The sequence below is a fragment of the Sprattus sprattus genome (assembly GCF_963457725.1).
Source record: "Sprattus sprattus genome assembly, chromosome: 12".
NCBI classification, from domain to species: domain Eukaryota; kingdom Metazoa; phylum Chordata; class Actinopteri; order Clupeiformes; family Clupeidae; genus Sprattus; species Sprattus sprattus.
Window position 1 is genome coordinate 13,263,891 of NC_137910.1, and position 20,550 is coordinate 13,284,440.

General features: G+C 44.7%; 1 protein-coding gene across 3 annotated transcripts; it reads left to right on the forward strand.

Annotated features, from left to right (window-relative positions):
- Positions 1-786: 786 nt before the first annotated feature.
- xpo1b (exportin 1 b) lies at positions 787-20,293 on the forward strand. 3 transcript variants are annotated; one of them, XM_080848780.1, is made up of 25 exons: positions 787-1,093; positions 3,396-3,527; positions 3,734-3,835; positions 6,847-6,919; positions 9,280-9,341; positions 9,456-9,500; positions 9,716-9,897; positions 10,187-10,235; positions 10,328-10,447; positions 10,596-10,724; positions 10,875-11,033; positions 11,489-11,686; positions 12,141-12,279; positions 12,536-12,717; positions 12,981-13,137; positions 13,282-13,445; positions 14,186-14,320; positions 14,688-14,871; positions 15,658-15,764; positions 16,294-16,488; positions 16,730-16,898; positions 17,026-17,160; positions 17,375-17,534; positions 17,695-17,791; positions 18,684-20,293. In XM_080848780.1, exons 2-25 carry the CDS (start codon positions 3,402-3,404, stop codon positions 18,828-18,830), a joined length of 3,216 nt encoding a protein of 1,071 aa, XP_080704906.1. In that variant the 5' UTR covers positions 787-1,093; positions 3,396-3,401; the 3' UTR covers positions 18,831-20,293. The 3 variants fall into 3 exon arrangements, with proteins under 3 accessions (XP_080704906.1, XP_080704908.1, XP_080704907.1); XM_080848782.1 differs by lacking the exons at positions 787-1,093; positions 3,396-3,527; positions 3,734-3,835; positions 6,847-6,919 and adding exons at positions 8,159-8,424; positions 8,677-8,780; XM_080848781.1 differs by lacking the exons at positions 787-1,093; positions 3,396-3,527; positions 3,734-3,835; positions 6,847-6,919 and adding an exon at positions 8,159-8,780.
- The last annotated feature ends 257 nt before the right edge of the window (positions 20,294-20,550 follow it).

Genomic DNA, 20,550 nt, shown 5'->3' on the forward strand with positions numbered 1-20,550 from the left:
ACTCACGTTTACACATTTTTTTAAATCCTCATGCCATGCGTCTAACATGCCCTGTCTGAGAGCAACCACTCCCCTTCGTGGCGAGTGGAAAATTACCAGCTTACAAACGGTGGAAGTGTATGTAGCCTACCAACATCCGAAATGAAGTCACAATGAGGACGTCCTTGACAGACAAGTTATCACTGTATTAAAGACGTACTACATTGCATTTATTTGTCAGCATTTGTCAGGAAAATGTAGTAACCTCTAACGTTTGTTTCATTTTGGCTAAGTCTTTGATAAAGAATTTGACATTACAGAACACTCGTGCGAATGTCATTCAACGGTCCAGAGCCAATGGTAAAGATACTTAACAACTTGTAAGTTAGCAGACTCGCGACACACAATTTAATATCAGTATTGACAGCACTGTTTGCCACTCATGTAAGGGAGACACGAACTGAACTCCATTCTGTAGCTTCGGCTGGGAGTCCGCCTTCTTTTTCTGACCACGGGTGGAGCGGTCGCGTGGGCGCCTGAAAGAATTGAAACAAATTGACACTTCTGTACTCCAATAGATGTGAAACAAGGGTGGACCATTTGAAGGCCGAGCCAATTGAAAGCAAATATGGGCGTGACGTTAGTCCAAACTTTCCGAGGCGCCATCGGCTGAAAACTAAACCGAGATGGAATCTCCCAGTCTGAACCGGTTTCAACCGGTTATGAGTTTGTTGCTTGAGAGGAGAACAGGCGCAGGCTCACAGTCTCTCAAACCGCCCGCTGCAAAATTTATCTCAGTAAAGATATCATTTATAAATTAAGCTTTATTTTATTTCGTAAAATGCATCGGAGTACGAAGTTACTCAGCTTGCCGTGATTATTGGTGCGAATTCCACATCAGTGGTCCTCACCATCCAACAACCAACGTTATCATAGCTATAGTGGAACAGGGGCTGTCTAACGTTAGGGGATAGACAGCCTTTTTAGCTGTAGCTAGGTAGCTCATGCTAGCACACTAGCAAGTACCAAGCAACTGGAATACTGAAGCTAGACAGCTTTTGTAAGTTCGTGGCGTAAAAGCCATCCCTCTTTCAGGCAAAGGCTTGGATTTTTGGTAGGTAACGCTCAGTGCTGTGTTAAAACTTACGGGTTAACCTTAACATTATATCCTTTGGGTTTATACGTGGGGACAGTGCTGTAAAATTGTCACTGTTATTTGTTTTACTTCACTTTGGGAATAAAACCAAAGAAGCACATCACAGATTAATCGTAGGTAAGTAACATTAAAAGGTCGAGGGTGTTCTTTGCAGCTAGGACTGTAAAGCTAGCTATCTAACGTTACTAGGTATTGCGGCTGTGTGACAGAACTCGTGCTGTGAATGGGTGTCTATGATTTTCATGTAAGCTAGCTAGAAGCAGTTGTGTGAGTCAGGATTGAATGAACCCAGCTGCCTTCTTAGTCAGCTAACTGGCTAATTCTCACGATTCTCAATGTCGGATAGGTAGTGGAGTATACGTCATGCTATAAACAAATTTAGCATAAAGGCTGTTTCACTTACGCCTTGCAACGGTAGCTAACGTTTGGTGGTCAGCTCATTACAATGAACGTAAACGTTAGCCGCTTAGCTAACGGGGTATGATCAGGGTGCTCAGTTCATGTTAACATTGCAGGAGAAAGGCACTTTGCCGCTAACGGTAACGTTGGCCAAGTGAGCTGCAAATTTTCCACACAACTTTTGTCTTGATAACGTCACTGCAAACCCGACAAACGACTGACAAGAGTCCTAAACCTAGTTAACGACAACTGCATTGTAGATGTTTTTCTGTTGTTTTTCGAGGTAATGCCGTGTTTATATCTAAGCTGTGTTGCTAGCTAGCACTCACTTGTCCGACTGTTTGCTTGCTGCGCCAAGCAGCATGTTGGTGGGAGGGGTAACATTGGCGTGGAAACGGGTAGACCCATACAACTTGGGAAAGACAAAGTCAGTGTCATCTCTGTAAATCGCGTGAAGGAGTGACCGCATGATGCGTGTGTTGGTGTAACTTATGTATTTGTGGACTGTTTCATGTCACAAGTTATTCAAATTTGTCCGCAACTTACATTTTGATAACTTACGAACTGACAAATGCTACCTTTTCTGTAGTTAGGAGTACAGTGTTGTAAACAGCCCACTCGTGATTTGGAACCTGTTGTGTACTTGACTCGCTGTTTAGCCAACGGCTAACTGTTACAGCACGAAATATTATTCAGACGTAAGTTATCTCCTAGCGTTAGCTTTATTGAAATGGTAATAGAGTTGCGTACTGACATACTGATAACGTTACAAGATATCAAACATGGATTGTAATTCTGCTACCTGCAGCCGAGTGTAATTTGAGCAGTTACTCAAACCACTAACGTACCTAGGCCAACAATGAGCTAATCTTGTTTGGCGCAATCATTGCAAAGTTGGTTGGACACTCAAGCTAGCAGTTTAGAAAGTCCACTTCGGCTTAAGGATATAAATTGCTTAACCGATATTACACTCGGCAAAGCTTGTTCACTAGTTATTGTGGACGTTGAAATGGGTTTACCATATAGTCTTGTAGGCGAGCTTGTGTTGGATAGTTAACTAGACATGTCTATAACCGTGATTAACTTGACAAGTGTGCACATAGCTAGTGTTAATAACAAAACTGCTGTTTTGAGTCGTCTAGTTGTATGATCATTGTAAAGGGAGTCATCTGTGAAAATTCAAATACATTTGTAGACATGGCATGTCACGGGAAGCAAAGACTAGATTGACTTCATTAAGTTTTCTCGCCTTGTCGATTCTTGGACCGAATGGCATCAGGCTGTCCTACCATTTACAGAAATTGCCGCATATAAACAAACCCTACTGCATGCGCACGACTGATATGTTTAATTAATTGGCTGTTGTTTGAGGTTGAAGACACAGAAAATCGCGAAGAAAGATTGGGCCACGCCTGTCAGCTGCAGATGTAAACAATGTGACGTCGTTGGACGCGCAGAGGTGCACGTGCTCCTATTGTGGAGATGAACTGAATGTGCCCTGGCATGCATACTCTTTGGTTAAGCACAACCATGTGCTTTCTGGTGTCCACAGCCAGCTTAGTATTTAGGCCCCCTGTTGTTTACTTTACATGAAAGCGTTTTGGTGAAGTCTTTTTTACAAGCTATTTATGTGGGGTAAAAAAGAAGTGGATGGACACTGCACAGAACTCAGAGCAGGTCATTTAAGGCTTGTTGATAGTAGACCTTTATTGTGTTGGGTGGTGGTGGTGGTGGTGGGGGGGGCACGGTGGGGTGGATACAGTCAGCTGTTTGGAATTGTGTGCCCAAACTTTCAATTCACATGACTTTGCCTGCTGGATGTTTTCTCTGCCCCCATAACCTCACCTCCCTGTCCTTGCAGAGCTCTATGCCAGCAATTATGACAATGTTAGCCGACCATGCAGCGCGACAGCTGCTGGACTTCAACCAGAAACTGGATATAAACCTGCTGGACAATGTTGTGAATTGTCTCTACCACGGTGTGGGACCTCAGGTAAGAATGGCTAATCCCAATTGTTGACACATAGTAGTAGTACACTTTTTGACATTGTAATTGTTATGCTGTTGAATGTTAGATCGTTGTTGTTGACATACCAAAAGAGTTGTCACAAATGATGCACCAACTAGTAATAACTTCTGAAATTGGGGTCTGTAATAAATTACTAATGTCAGTTACCTGCCTGGGGATTATCTTTTCAGCAAAGAATGGCACAGGAGGTGTTGACCCATTTGAAAGAACATCCGGATGCCTGGACCAGAGTAGACACCATCTTGGAGTTCTCGCAGAACATGAACACCAAAGTAAGCCTGGCAACTCAGGTGGAGGAAGGCCGTTTCTCTACTTTGAGGAAGTCCTGTCAGATTTCTTGAGCAGAATGTTTCACAGTAGACCTGATCAAGAACAGATCTCTGATCGCCTATCTGTGCTGTGCCCCACGTGTAACCACCTGTTTCCTGCCCTTGATGTGTTTTGAAAGGGGGGGGGGGTCTTTTGTTTTTGTCTCTCGGGTGGAGTGAATCATTTGGAGTGATGGCGCTGGAGTATCTTCAGATAACCCTTTAACAACCCCCCTCTCCTTCTCTAATACACACACACTTGCCAAATACACATAGAAACGAATAAACTCCTTGCCCTCCCACCCTTTGAGAGCCTCCGTTCTCAACCGAGAAAACTCACAGTCCAAGTTCAAGGCACTGTGTGACGATCCACTGTTTACAGTGAAATGCCTCTGCACAGTGCCCAGTCTTTTCCCATAATGCCAAGTCCTTTTACTGAACGACTCAGGCTGCGGCCAGTTTCGTCCTCAAATCTCTCTTCGCATGGCAACTGATGGCGGCAAAATGTTCCAGATCAAAGCTTTTTTATCTCCTTGACAAAAAGAAATTCGTTGATTTGGTCTTGATTGGAGTGAGCAAACTGAATGTGACCCGTTTCCATTACTTCATGGTAGCGTGTCATGCCAATGATGTTTGTGTGGAAGTTGCAGCCTCTTCAATATTTCAAAGACTTCCTCAAAGTAATGGTAAACCAGTTTGCCTTTTTTTTTGCTTGCCTGTGACATTGCTCTTAACACTTGACAAGTCATTACTAATGTTTGAGTTGATCTATCAACAGTATTTTTTAAGTTCAAACAAGTAATTTACCCAAAAGTGAGGTCATTAGAGGAACAGAGAAAGCAGAAAAGGTAAACCCTTTTTAAGTTTGTCTAAAGTCTTAATTTTTCTTACTTAAAAAAAAAGGAAAGAAAAAAATCAAACAGAAAAAAAAGTGTTGTTAGTAAAGCACCTCCTTAACATTTGGCTCTTAACTATATTTATTCTCTAAATTGCTTTTTTTATTTTTTTAAACAGCTTGTATTTTACTTAATTGAAGGTGTTAATATTTGATATTAATCATAATGTTCCATTATTGTTGATTGCTTGTAATAGGAAGAAAAGGGGTGTGTCTTCCTGTGCATCTTGACACAGCTAGGCTTGGGCGGCAGGCCTCCACAAGGTCTACCCTTTTGATTCCCTTTGACTGAATACTGTTCATCAATTTTCTATTGCATTTGTTTCATTGGGCTGAGGGAGGGTTCCGGAAACCGCAGCCAGACTCTATCTAGACCTCATCACAGCCAAGTGCTAGCAGCAGCTATTTCTCCTGTAGGGATCATTCATGTCTCCCCTGTGTCTGATCTCGCATTCACTGTACTTTCTTCAGCTCCTAACTCTCTTTCTGTTATCCCTCCAAACAAACAAACAAGGAAATAATAATGGGGCGGGGCAGAATAAAACATGTCTGTAAGGAAGGAGCTGTTGCTTTTTGTAACTGTTTTCTATGTGCTCCTCCTCCTTTGTCATGTTTATGTTGAACGGAAATTAAAGGTGCAACAACATGAAGGTTTGGAAAACTTCAGGTTTTGTAGGTTCTAAGTGGTTTAGCATTAAGGGCAGTCCAACCTTCAAGTTCACCTTTAATAACTACAATAGCTGTGTTGAAAACGTCCCCCCTCTACAACCCTTTACCCCATGGCTTTGGAACATTAACAGCTTGCTGTGCATCTCTTGATTTCTCAGCCTTGCCCCTCCCCTACCCCTCACCTCTTAAAGGTACAGTGAGTAGTTTTGGTTGTCAGAACAATCTCATGAATAGCTCAAATTCGTTCTATACTCACAACACCCTTGTGAAGACATAATAGAAAGAAGCGTCCTATTCTTGCATTCTATACCTCTTGGTTCTTTGTTTCAGGTTTTCCATGTTTTTAAGTCTCCCTGTAAAATATGAACAAATGCATAAAATATGTGAACAATGACTCAAGATGCACAGTGTGCACAGGAACATGTATATGTTCCCTGTCAGCTCAGAATAACATCTTCATTTTAGACCTTCCAGCATTTTAAAGTTTTTTGCAACAAAAACTACTTACTGCACCTTAAAGTCAATGATCCCTACAGCTGAAATACTGTTGATCCGAATAACACTAGTGACATTAACAAGTACACTAACTAAGAGTTGGCCTTGCATTTCTGAAAGACCAAACCAGAATGAGAAGCATATCACACTACAGCGTTTGAGGGTGTGAAATTAAACCTGTGGTTTGTCTTGCTGTTCTTACGAGGCACACCAGTTCAAGGTGAAAACAGACATTAAGAATGACTTCCCATATTGTCTTAACTGTTCAGCTCTTTATTTATTTATTTATTTATTTATCTATTAATCTTCAGCAAATGAGCTGTGAGGGCGTGGCTATTTGACTTGACCATTTTTTTTTTTGACCCCAGAAAAGAAACCAATGAAAATATGAAGAAAGCAGAGATAATTCCATTCTGGCACTCTGCAGGGGTCAGCAACTTTTTTGTTTTCAGTTTGTTTCACACCTTTTTTGGGTGATGTCGTTCATTTTGTTGTGCTGCTTGGCAGTGTCTGAAGCAGTGAGCAACTCTGAGGCGTATGCGTTGGCCTGCCTTCCTCCGTCTCCCTCCTCTCTTTGCTGTCTTCACTGTTCTGGTGTGATGCAGGGAATAACAGCAGGACTGCTACAGGGTTTTCATCCAAATAGCGGCTCATAGAGAGTTATTTTAACCCCACTGAAAATCTGCATGAAAACCTGTCAAATCAGATTTCTTTTTTTTTTTTTTTCTCCCCCTTCATGTTTGTTTTACTTAAAAGGAACATTTTAAAACATTTCAGGCAGGCTCAATTCAGGCCTTTTTTTTGTTTTGTTTCGTAATAATTTTTGGTGGTAAAACTGCACAGCTGTGGTGACATGTTTTGACCTGCTTGGGTGAAACCGATGCCGTTAACGACTCTTTCTCTTTTGGCATTACAGTACTATGCCCTGCAGATTCTGGAAACGGTTATAAAAACAAGATGGAAGATTTTACCACGAAACCAGTGTGAAGGTACGTTTCGTCCAACACTGCCTTGTCATCCGTGCTTATATCTCTGACCCAAGGCCAAGAAAAAGGTCAAAGGAGCTTTTATTTTCTAAGCTGACCAATCAAATGGCTTCATATGAGCAGTTTTTCAATTCCGCACATGACACCCCAGTGGACAAAGTCTCCTCCCTAGCTGTTAGGGGGTTTGGGCAAGATGCTGTGCCGACTGACTGCTGCGACAACAGCACTCGATAGTAAGGCGCTTTTCGTTCGCGGCCACATATTCACATTTAGCAACCCAGACGTGCCGTTGCCAAGCTGAACCGTGTTCTCCGCTAAGCATGCTGGTGTGCGTTTCTGCTTGCTGGGTGCAGTGCCCTCTCCGAAAGGATTGGATTCAGTACTGTGGCGGCCCTTTTCCACTGCAGAAAAAGGCAAGTCAAAGCAAGAACATGCTTTTCGCAGCGGAGCTGTCTCCCAACAGGCATATTGTGAAGGCTGTTTGTTATTGTAAGAGATAAGTTCTAACTTGTGTCGCATAAATGTAAAGGTATACTGAATGCTTTTGGCAAGTGCCTTGCATAGGAATGATCATCGGTGATATCTGTTGCAGCCACTGTTCAATATTGTCATTTACAGCTATGCCTTCACCTGATTTAGCTGCAGACAAGACTGCCACAAAAAGCTTTCACATGTGGATTTTTATCCCATGTATTTGAAGCCTCTTGTTAGTTAGTTATTTATCTATGAAGCTTGATTTATTTTGATTATTTATTTGTATAGTTTACAATAGTTTTTTCCCCATGAAATAGATTTGAGCATGTCCTTCTCTAATCACTACTGTACCCATATGATGATTCAGTTCTCAGTGTTATATGATCTGCACAGCAATAGGGTTATGAAGTTAAATACTCCAACTATTACCGTTTGTCCCTGGGGTGTAATTTGGCCAGCTTCTCTGCTCCTCATTCTACCTAAGGGGTGTGTGTGTGTGTGTGTGTGTGTGTGTGTGTGTGTGTGTGTGTGTGTGTGTGTGTGTGTGTGTGTGTGTGTGTGTGTGTGTGTGTGTGCGCTAGAATATGGTTGATTTTCTTTTTTTATTATTTTCTTTGTCAGAATGTGTAATTTGTGAAATGAAATAGATTCTTACCCTTTGATTGACAAGCCCATAGTTCATTGGCTCTCATTAAAGGTCCCATACTTTGCTGCCCCCTTTCTGCCAAATAATGGTATGTCACCAGGCATTGAGGAGAATGAAGTTGTGAACTACACATGCCTCTTTTAATTTAGCGTCCACCCATTTTCTCATGCTTTTCCATCACTCACAATCCTCAGACTCATGTAATCATCATCATCATCATCAGCAGCAGCACAGAGCTGGGAAAGTCTCTAATGTTTTAAGTGCACAGAGACTAGAGGGTCACATTTTAATGCTAACAGGATATATGTGTTCTTTTGAAGAGCTTTTGACTCCAGATTACTAATAGGATTCAGTCGGTACTCTTTTGCACATCTCAACAGCTTAACAAGTAAGAGAAATTGTCAATTGTTCTACATCCATGTTAAGTTGCTACCACAATTTTTTTTTAATTAAGAGGATTTAAGGCAGCCCATAATAAGTATGTAATTGTAAGATAAGATACATTACAGGAGTCTTAATGCTGAATAGCCCTTTGTTTGGCCTCTAATCAAAGCTTTTATTTCATTTTAGGTTAAGAAAGTAAGAAGTCAAAACTAATCATTTCATTATAAAGTCACTTCTTTTTGTTTTCCCCTCCAAGCTATTAGCTTTTTTTCTTTCCATCATTGACCTAAGACTTCCCACTTCTGACCGTAGATGCCTGAGTTTTGTTCAAGTGGCTAACCAATGCAGGGCGACTGGCAAGTATGTCATTTCACCTGTCAGCGTTCTGCCTTGCATCCGGGTCTGTGATTGGTTCTCTACACATTACTGTGGTCATGTGATGATGCTCCTAGCAAATGTGGATAGAGCTAGAACTGTCATCTTCCAAAGGGCAATGTCTCTAAAAGCTTTTTTTGTTTTGTTCCCCCCCCCCTCCTGTCCTGTTCAAAGGGAATAATGTCATTGATCATTCCCAGTAGCACAATTGGCAAATATCTCCAAACACTTTAAGAAAATAAAATTCATCAATTTCAAGTTTTACAACCAAATCTGGCGCACACTAGTTTACTCACTGAGCTATGCATGGCAAGAAAGATTGTAACCAGTTCTCTGAAATGTGCTGGGTTTTTGTTTTTTTATTTTCCTTCAGATTTATTCCACTGTCATAAACCCTTATATGTGTCAGGATTGGCTCTGCCTGTGGCCTGTTCTGTCTATAAGCAGACTGTAACGTTCTGTCTTTTTATCTGCTTGTGTGCAGGAATCAAAAAGTATGTTGTCGGTCTGATAATCAAGACGTCATCTGACGCAGCAAGTGTTGAGGTGAGTGGTGCAGCTCGGATAGGCCTTATGCATATTGACATATTGAGTCGGTTTCAGTTTTTCTTTGATTTTTGTTATTCCTCTTTGTGACACTGTTCTTATGTGACATTGCAGAAAGAGAAGGTATACATAGGAAAGCTGAATATGATCCTGGTGCAGGTAAGGTCTACTTGTCCTACATTTTTGTGATTTGATTTGTAAATACTTTTATATTTATAAAAAATATATAAAAATAAATGGAAAACATGTCATGTCGATATGAGGCCATATATATATATATATATGTCTGTATTCCTGCAGTGATGTCTGCATTCTAACTATACAGAGTTACAAATTGGAGTGTATTTTCTGTGCGTGTGTGTGCACACATGTAGATCCTTAAGCAGGAGTGGCCTAAGCATTGGCCCACCTTCATCAGTGACATAGTGGGCGCCAGCCGCACCAGCGAGAGCCTGTGCCAGAACAACATGGTCATCCTGAAGCTGCTGAGCGAGGAGGTGTTTGATTTCTCCAGTGGACAGATGACCCAGGTCAAAGCCAAGCACCTTAAAGACAGGTGAGACACTGAGACCTTGAGATGGCTTTAAGGCTGTGACACAGCTTTGAGATCGAGCTAAAACGATGGAAACGGGCTAAGTAAACATCAGCCTCTTAAACTCAAGCATGCGGGTGCTGTACTGAGGTAAAATAAGAATAAAGCCACTCTTGCACTTTATGAGTTGTTTTGATATAGTCAGTGTTGATCAATAGACTAATATTCAGAAGTTTACTGGCAAAGCTGTCATATTCAAGTCTGCTGTCCTTTTATTATTAACACTCATTTCTTGTTTTGTTTTTTTCTCTAGCATGTGTAATGAATTCTCCCAGATTTTCCAGCTCTGCCAGTTTGTCATGGTATGTATCAGGCTTTGAGCGTTTGTCTGTCTTTGTTTCTGCCGTGAGGAAATCAAACATACATTTCGTTTCTGGTCTTTGTTGCTCCATAGGAAAACTCCCAGAATGCCCCACTGGTCCACGCCACATTAGAAACGTTGCTTCGGTTTCTCAACTGGATACCACTGGGCTACATATTTGAAACCAAGCTCATCAGCACTCTTGTATATAAGGTATGTGCTTTAGTTCACCTCAGATGATACTATGGTGTTTCAGTCCGCCTAGTTAAGATATTAACGACCAAACGACGACATGCGTAAGGGTGTTCTGTTACCAGCTGGTCGTAAAAGACGTGTTGCTCTGCCCCCTTCATCTGTACAGTTCCTAAACGTGCCCATGTTCCGCAACGTGACGCTGAAGTGCCTGACGGAGATCGCCGGTGTGAGCGTGAGTCAGTATGAGGAGCAGTTTGTCACACTGTTCACACTCACGATGATGCAGCTCAAACAGGTACTGCTTCTACCAGACAAAACACAAGATGTCTTGTTTGAATATTTTTTTTTGCTTTGGAATTTTTATGTTTTGCATGTTTTTGACATGCCGTCAGTGTCATCTTCTTTACCTTGACCTCAAAGGCATTTTTTCCTCGTCCCATAACAGATGCTTCCTCTGAACACCAACATCCGCCTGGCCTACGCCAACGGCAAGGACGACGAGCAGAACTTCATCCAGAACCTAAGCCTGTTCCTCTGCACCTTCCTCAAGGAGCACGGCCAGCTCATCGAGAAGAGGCTCAACCTGCGGGAGACCCTCATGGAGGTGAGGCTCCCCGGCCTCCAGCCGGCCTCCTCAATCAATCAATCAATCAATCAATCAATCAATCTTTGTCATTGATTGATTGAGCTGGCCTTCTTTATCCCAAGCCAGGCCAGACTATGATTGCTATCTCCTCTGCCCCCGCACCTCTCCTCCCACTCTAACCCTCTGATTAGCATCGTCACCACTGCGCCATGGCCTTATTAGTGCTACGCAGGCCCTGCCACCTCTAAGTTGCGAAACAGTGGTGTCAACTTTAAAATAAGCCAGAAACTTGCATGCTTATCTTTCAGCCCATCACATGCTTCTGCTTCCACTGCTCCTTAAGCAGCACCCCGGCAGCCTTCTCTCTGATCTGCCCGATCTGTCTTGGTTGACGGCTCTCTGTGTGTCTGGTATCACACTGACGTTAGCACAGTCCCCTCAATCTCTCCATCTTTTGTCTTCCTTCCTCCCAGGCTCTGCACTACATGCTGCTGGTCTCGGAGGTGGAGGAGACGGAAATCTTCAAGATCTGCCTGGAGTACTGGAACCACCTGGCGGCCGAGCTGTACCGCGAGAGCCCCTTCTCTACCTCCACCTCGCCGCTCCTGTCAGGCAGCCAGCACTTCGACGTGCCCCCCAGGAGGCAGCTCTACCTGCCGGTCCTCTCCAAGGTAAGTGTCTACTTACCCAAAGTCTGATGGAAGCCCAGAACGTCAAAAGCCGTTAGCAGTGGGGCAATGTGAAGCAAGCAGTAGCATGGGGACATGGGTTCGAATCCGACCTGCTGTCATTTCCCGACCCCACTCCCCACCTCTTTCCCCACTGTCCAAAACCTTCACTGTCCTACCTCATTAAAAGGCAACAAGCCCCCCCCCAAAAAAGTCGTTAGCTGAAAGCAGTTTTCCTACCTCCCCATGGTATAATCAACAGCAAGCCCTCAGCTGAAGCAGCTTGCAGATACGCACAGCTAAACACGGAAACTTAATTTTTTTAGAAACCTCCTCTTCCACCTCCTCCTCCTCCTCCTCCTCATGCACAGTTTTCTAACTGCTGAAGTGTTGCCCACTAGATCAGGGGAGGACTCCTCTGCTCACAAACCCCCCTCCTCCCCCCATTCTCCCCCAGGTGCGCACGCTGATGGTGAGCCGTATGGCCAAGCCGGAGGAGGTGCTGGTGGTGGAGAACGACCAGGGCGAGGTGGTGCGGGAGTTCATGAAGGACACGGACTCCATCAACCTCTACAAGAACATGAGGGAGACGCTTGGTGAGTGTTCTTCTCCACGACCCAGAAGGCATTTGTTGGTTTGTTTACTTGACAAATAAAGTGCTTTGAACTTTGAACTTTTAATTTCGTTAGAGCTTAGCCTTTTGTCTATTCATGCGTCCTAGAGCACCAATTATACAGTCAAATTACAACTGGCTTTTTAAGCTCAACCTCACCCTTTCAGTATCATGGGTTAAAACGATTTTCTTTTTCTTTTTTCTTTCTGCTCCGCCCGTCTCCACCTCGTGGTCCTCAGTATACCTGACTCACTTGGACTACGCCGACACGGAGCGCATCATGACCGAGAAGCTGCACAACCAGGTGAACGGGACGGAGTGGTCCTGGAAGAACCTGAACACGCTCTGCTGGGCCATAGGCTCCATCAGTGGAGCCATGCACGAGGAGGACGAGAAGAGGTTCCTGGTCACTGTTATCAAGGTGGGTGAAGACTAAATGGATTAGTATGATACGTAAGGTCCAGTTTTTCATCTGAGGTGGTCAGGAAAGACTGACTAGTGCAAAGCATCTACGTTAGTTCTGTTCTGATTAATCATCACAAACTATTTACAGTTTACCCCCGTAACACTCCATATATAACCAATTAGCTGGAACAATAACTGGAAATGATTGCAATCATTAATAAAGAATAGAAATAGCAGTTCTGAATTGATGAGTGTTTGTTTGATGTGTTTGTGGCTCAGGACCTCCTGGGACTATGTGAGCAGAAGAGGGGGAAAGACAACAAAGCCATCATCGCTTCCAACATCATGTACATCGTGGGCCAGTACCCACGGTTCCTGCGTGCCCACTGGAAGTTCCTCAAGACTGTCGTCAACAAGCTGTTCGAGTTCATGCACGGTGAGTGTTTGGCAGTAGGCTATCTGCTACAGTTTAGCACGGACGTCTCAGCATGTCCTCTTACCATCTTATTTGCGAACAGGGTTTGTATACATTCACCTTCTTGTGTACTGTGGTATGCTAATGAGCCTCAATGTTTTGCAGAGACCCACGATGGCGTGCAAGACATGGCGTGCGACACTTTCATCAAGATCGCCCAGAAGTGCCGGCGACACTTTGTCCAGGTGCAGGTGGGAGAGGTGATGCCCTTCATTGATGAGATCCTCAACAACATCAACACCATCATCTGTGACCTCCAGCCCCAGCAGGTAAGACCTCCTGATATCTGCCTCTAAGCCCACCTTCTAGACACACCTACTGCCAGACGGACCTGAGATTGTCATAGATTAGCTGTTGCATTATCGTCTTATATTCTGCATTATGTATGTATATGTATTGTATATATCATACGTATATATGATCATAGAGGTGCTTCCTCTTCTTTAAAGGTCCGCCACATTGTCTCAGTAGCACACAGTCAAAGTTATCTCTTGCCCCATCTTGATGTTATGTTGATTTTGCCAATACGCTAACTTTGTCAAATTATTGATCGGTTGCTTCTGCATTCTAGCAGTATACCAGCTCATTTGACAGCATGATTGTATGATCTGTGGGAGGACATGGAAGTGTAGAAGTGTATTGCCTTTGTGTGAAGCGTAGAACACATTCTCTCCACCTTGGCCTCATGGCCCCCACAGTAGTGTGGTCTAGGACTGGAAGCAACTTCGCCGCAGTTAACTGTCTCTGGTCGTTTGCAGAGGCTTAGAGGCAGGAAATTGGCTGAAATGAGCTGCTAGCCTCGGGGTTGAGCAGAAAATCAGCAGTTGTATCTCGGGAAGCGTTCATTATTTGTTTGCACTCTGCCTTTGTTTCCCCCATCGGGACCTGTATAGTCAACACAACTGCTTTCTTTTCCTGTACTTTCTTTCTTTCTTCCTCTCTCTCTTTCCTTTTCTATCTCTCTATCTATCTATCTATCTTTCTATCTGTCATCTGGTCGTTATTCCAGGTGCACACGTTCTACGAGGCGGTGGGCTACATGATCGGAGCGCAGACGGACCAGGCCGTGCAGGAGCACCTGATAGAGAAGTACATGCTGCTGCCCAACCAGGTGTGGGACAGCATCATCCAGCAGGCCACCAAGGTAAGACGCACACACACACACATACGTCTATACTCATCCTTTGCTCCAGGGCTGGGTGTGTGTCTGGAGGGAGGTCAGCATCCACATCTTCAAATGTAGACCTAATTGCACAAATCCTCCCCCCTGCATTCTTTAAAGCAAATATTAGGTTTGCTCCAATATTAATACATAAATATTTTTAACCTGGATTATATGTAGCTCAACATCAACTTGTTTCACAATTTGGTTCTTGTTTTAATGCTTCCCAAGAAGACAGGGGGATAAAAGCAGTGCAAACGAGCTGTTAATAGTATGGAAGTGGCATAACTAACCTCCCCCGTCCACTTCCTGTCCTCTCCACCCCCACCCCACCCCACCCCCGGCTCAGAACGTGGACATCCTGAAAGACCCAGAGACGGTGAAGCAGCTGGGCAGCATCCTGAAGACCAACGTGCGGGCCTGCAAGGCCGTGGGGCACCCCTTCGTCATCCAGCTGGGGCGCATCTACCTGGACATGCTCAACGTCTACAAGTGCTTGAGCGAGAACATCTCTGCTGCCATCCAGACCAATGGTGAGTGTGTGTGTGTGTGTGTGTGTGTGTGTGTGTGTGTCTGTGTGTGTCTCTGTGTGTGTGTGTGTGTGTGTGTGTGTGTGAGTAAAACATCCTACCTTGCACAGTTTGCATCCATGATTGACATCACATCTACTGGGTATTTTAACTCCTGTGTGTGTCAGATCTGTTTTATGCCATGCGTGTGTTTTGTGAGAACCACTCTTGTGAGCTTGTGCTACTATGACTGTAAGCCAGGTCAGAATTCACTACTGACTACGTGGTTCTATAAATAGGATGACGAGTTGAGGAAATGTAAAAGTGTAATGATGATCCTGAAATGAAAGGCATCCCACTGAGAATTGAACTATCAGCATCTTAAATCCAGTTGTCATGGAGAGACGTGTGTGTGTCTGTCTGTCGTGTGCGTCGTGTGTGTGTGTCTGCGTGTGTGGCTGTCGTGTGTGTGTGTGTGTCTGTTGTGTGTCTGTCGTGTGTGTGTGTGTGTCTGTCTGTTGTGTCTGTGTGTGTGTGTCTGTCTGTTGTGTGTGTGTGTGTGTGTGTGTGTGTCTGTCGTGCGTCTTGTGTCTGTCGTGCGTTGTGTGTATGTCTGTCTGTTGTGTCTGTCGTGTGTGTGTGTTTGTGTGTCTTGTGTGTGTCTGTCGTGTGCGTCTGTCTGTCGTGTGTGTGTGTGTGTGTGTCTGTCGTGTGCGTGTGTGTGTGTGTGTGTGTGTGTGTGTGTGTGTGTGTGTGTGTGTGTGTGTGTGTACTCTCTAACCAGTGTCCTTCCTCCTTCCTGTGCCACAGGTGAGATGGTGACTAAGCAGCCTCTGATCAGGAGCATGAGGACAGTGAAGCGGGAGACGCTAAAGCTGATTTCTGGCTGGGTCAGCCGCTCCAACGACCCACAGATGGTGAGCTTGACCCGGCCCGAACCAGTGCTCAGTGCACCAACGCTGTGTGGGCATGCATGCTCTTACCCCCAGGATGCACTCGCCCAGACTAGTCAGTGACAGGAATTTCAGTACAGTAGTTTGAAGAGACCGATTAAGTGTCAGCATTAAGAAACGTACTTCACAGCCAAAGCTATTTTAGTCGTTTCTGCAAGTGCAGTTTGAGTAGCTGTTGTAGGTAATAGCTGTATTTCCACTGAGAGTTAACTAGAAAGATTTTGTATACTTGTTAGTTCTTTTTTTGAGATGTAAGTTTTATTTCTTCTTGTTTTGGGGGCAAAATAACCTTGAGTGAGACCTAGAAATGTACATGCTGAGGTGTGTTCCCAGGGTGCACCTGACTGTAACCTCCTGTCTGAGATTAGTTTAGTTGTGACACGACACAAGCAGGCGTACGTCTGGTGCCTGCCACTGATCCTGTCTAATCCCTGTGTATTTGTTTCTGTGTGCGTGTGTGTGTGTGTGTGTGTGTGTGTGTGTGTGTGTGCAGGTGGGGGAGAACTTTGTTCCTCCACTTCTGGATGCTGTGCTTATCGATTACCAGCGGAATGTTCCGGCTGCCAGGGAACCTGAGGTGCTCAGCACCATGGCAACCATCGTAAACAAACTTGGCGGGCACATCACCACGGAAATCCCACAGATTTTTGATGCTGTCTTCGAGTGCACTCTGAACATGATCAACAAGGTGACACGCTCTGGACCTCACACTGCCTTAAATAGATTAGTTCACCAGGTGTGCTTATTCGGCTCTCCGTGCCACAGGCGCCATTCAGTCCGAGGTAGCGGCCATGTGTGAGATCCCCAAGGTTGTTAAAACAAGGCCCTTCCCTCCACTGTCTACAACAGGACTCTCTCTCCCCAATTAAAAAGCTCTGCTGCTGCTGACCGAGATCCTGACTCTTCCTCTCCCCTCTGTCTCTGTGTAGGACTTTGAGGAATACCCTGAGCACAGGACGCACTTCTTCTACCTGCTCCAGGCAGTGAATTCCCATTGCTTCCCAGCATTCCTGGCCATCCCGCCAGCCCAGTTCAAGCTGGTGCTGGACTCCATCATCTGGGCCTTCAAGCACACTATGAGGAATGTGGCCGACACAGGTGAGCCCCCAAATCGAATGACACGATAATTTAAAAAAAACTTTGAGTGTCAAAACATTTTTTTATTGTTTTTAAATGGAGATCTTCTGACCCTTGCTATGCTTCCCCTCCGCCTGCTCTGCTGCAGGTCTGCAGATCCTCTACACACTCCTGCAGAACGTGGCGCAGGAGGAGGCAGCGGCGCAGAGCTTCTACCAGACCTACTTCTGTGACATCCTGCAGCACATATTCTCCGTTGTCACGGATACGTCGCATACTGCCGGTGAGTGTACGAGTGTGCATGTTTGTTTGTGTATGACTGCCGGCTTGCGGGACTTGTGCAGGGATCAGGGCTGTTTATGTAGTTTGTTTGTGGTTTTGCCCCCACCCCCTCCCCAGTAGTTGCACTGGGCCTAAATTCACTTGGCCGCCCGGAAAGACTTTGGCTCAGAGTGTGTAACAAAATGAGTGAAAGCAAGCGTTGGTGTTTCTGGCAGGTCTGACGATGCATGCCTCCATCCTGGCGTACATGTTCAACCTGGTGGAGGAGGGCAAGATCAACACAGCCCTCAATCCCTCCAGCCCAGTCAACAACCAGGGCTTCATCCAGGAGTATGTGGCCAACCTGCTCAAGACGGCCTTCCCCCACCTGCAGGAGTAAGCCAGCCACACACACACACACACACACACACACACACACACACACACACACACACACACACACACACACACACACACACAAGAAACCAGGCACCTGAGCATATTGTGCAATTGTTTATGTTCTTCTCATTTCCCCCCTCCCCTCTCTCTCTGACAGTGCCCAAGTGAAGGTGTTTGTAACAGGCCTCTTCAGCTTAAACCAGGACATCCCAGCCTTCAAGGAGCACCTGAGGGACTTCCTGGTCCAGATTAAGGTGAGCGGTTACTATGGCCACCCCAGGCAGAAGTGCCATCACTCCACTGGTCACAGCAATACAAACATTTGTATCCAGGGTTTGATAGCAGAAAGAGCAGAACGGTTACAATGTTACTAAATCTGTGTTACTCTTGACCCAGGTTAACATAGTGTTTTTCTCTCCTATAAATACAAAGGGAAAGAACGGTTACAATGTTACTAAATCTGTGTTACTCTTGACCCAGGTTGCCATAGTGTTTTTTTTTTCCTCCTATAAATACAAAGGGAAAGAACGGTTACAATGTTGCTAAATTTGTATTGCTGTTGACCCAGGCTGCCGTAGAGGTTTTTTTTTCCTCCTCCTATAAATACAAAGCGCAGCACTGGTCCAGGGTTTCCCATGAGCTGCATAAGGGTGAGGGATCAGGGGGGGTACGCCTGAATGCAAGCAGCCTGTGTGTGTGTGTGTGTCTCTGAGGGTCACTGAGTACAGATTTACTGTCAGGCAGAGTGCAGTGGGACAGGATTTAGTGGGCCAGAAGTCAGGCTGTGTGTGTGTGTGCGCTCCAGTTTATGGGTGCACTATGTAATCCTGCCTGTGTGTGTAGGAGAGGGGTACAGTAGGATTAATTTGTAACTGGGCCTGGGTGTGTATCTGCGTGTCTGCATGTGTGGAGGGGGGTCTGACAGATCTCTGGCAGGGAGGGCAGTAGAGGCAGTAGAACCGGAGCCTCTGACATGCTTCAGCTTTAAGCCAGGGCAGCTCACTCACACTTTTTTTTCCCATGTCTCTCTTCCCTCTGTCCAACTTCCTTCCCTATTCCCTTTCTGTCTCCCTTCATCCTGATCATTCCTGCCCTCTCCCACCTCATCCTCCCCTCGCCATCTCTCTGCGTCTCCCTGGGCTGCAGGAGTTTGCAGGCGAGGACACCACAGACCTGTTCTTGGAGGAACGGGAGGCGTCTCTTCGACAGGCCCAGGAGGAGAAGCACAAGCTTCAGATGTCTGTGCCCGGCATCCTCAACCCCCACGAGATCCCGGAGGAGATGTGTGACTGAGATCTCTCACACTTACTAACACACACACACACACACACACTCACACGCACAAACAAATCAGTCTCACCCACACTCAACACACACTCACACTCATACACCTACAACTGTACATAAGGACACAAATGATAAACTAGAATGCACACCACCAAGAGCCGAGTGCTGAGGTGGCACGCCTTCCCTGTGCAGCATGTGTGTGTGTGTGTGTGTGTGTGTGTGTGTGTGTGTGTGTGTATGTATGTATGTATGTATGTATGTATGTATGTATGTGTGTACATGCTCTTGGAAGGTTGCGTGCGCGCGCGCGTGTGTGTGGTTAGCCTGTCTTGCGGAGAGGTGAGGTTAGCGGTTGTCGACCAAAACAATGCCAATATGTAAATGCTAGTCACCCAGTGGCCCTTTTTACATAGTATGCGTTTTATATGGAGACCTCTGTGTAATATCTTTGCATTGTTCATTCAAGCATACAGTTGGACATACCTTATCTACGAGCTGCATGAGGTTGTAAGATTTAGACATTTTAAACTTTTGGTTTTGTTTGGATTTGTTTGCCCTAACAACTCACTGACCCCTCCCTTATTTGTATTTGTTATATATATATTATATTATATATAAGGCAGCAGGACATCCCTTGTTTTTCCTTTTGTTTTGTTTTGTTTAGTTTTCTTTCTTTTGTGCAAAGGTGTGTCTCTAGTCATCTGCAGAATTCCTCCAAGTCCCCCTATGATGTTGCCGACAGGAAGTGATGTCAGTATGTAGGAGGGAAGTGAGCCTAAACCCTGTCCCGTGGCCCTCTGTAGCTGCCGGTGACGAGAGAATGTGATTATGAATGAAGGTCTGGAAGATGCTGCTTTTTCTTCCCTCTCCCCTCTTCTCGTCTCCGTGGTCTTCTTCCTCTTCAGTTGTGTCAGGGTCGTGTTTGTTTGCGCGCTTTCTCTAGGCACTTCTTTGCTGAGGTTGGAGGAGTGTTTGGATTATGTGCATATCATCCCAATTGTATAGCATCTGTCATACCATGGGAACATAAGGTTATTGTCCTTTTTTTTTTCTTTTTCTTTGGTAGGTGTGTGCGTGTGTGCTGTCGCTTTGCCGACATCAAGTTTCTGTTCTCCTCAATGAGGATTGTTGCTCATTTGTGAGCCTTCATTAAATCGAAGTATAAGAAAGTGGTTCAGAAATATTTATGGGTTAATGTAGGTTACCTCTTTATAACAACTCATGTTAACTCAGCTTTTTTCAGAATGAATTGTACTAATTTTCATTGTTTACCATGCGGTAGTGCTTCAAGACACTACTTAGAGCAAAATAAAACTCGGTTTACATTTAATTTTGTATTTTTGCATTTTCGTTTTTATCTTTAAATTGTTCAAATTAAAAATTGCTTTTATCCAGAGAGGAAAAAAATGTAATTGCCAACAATCTAATTAGGCAAGGAATGTATAAATCAAACACCAATGGCTAGTGGCAGTCCCCTTCTCTAAGTGTTACATTTGTTGTGAGACTTTTTGAACTGATTAAAGTTGAAAGAATTTTATAATCACGTCTCTGGATTAATTTATTTCACAGAGAGCACTTTGTATCGGTTGAAAGTGTTGCGTCAACGTTATGGTTGCCTATGGTAGACATGTGCCTGGCACAATGCTATGAAATGGCTCCAGTAGTGCAAAGAGATGCTACTGATATAGTAATAGGCCTACATTTACTTTCAGCGACATGGGTAAGA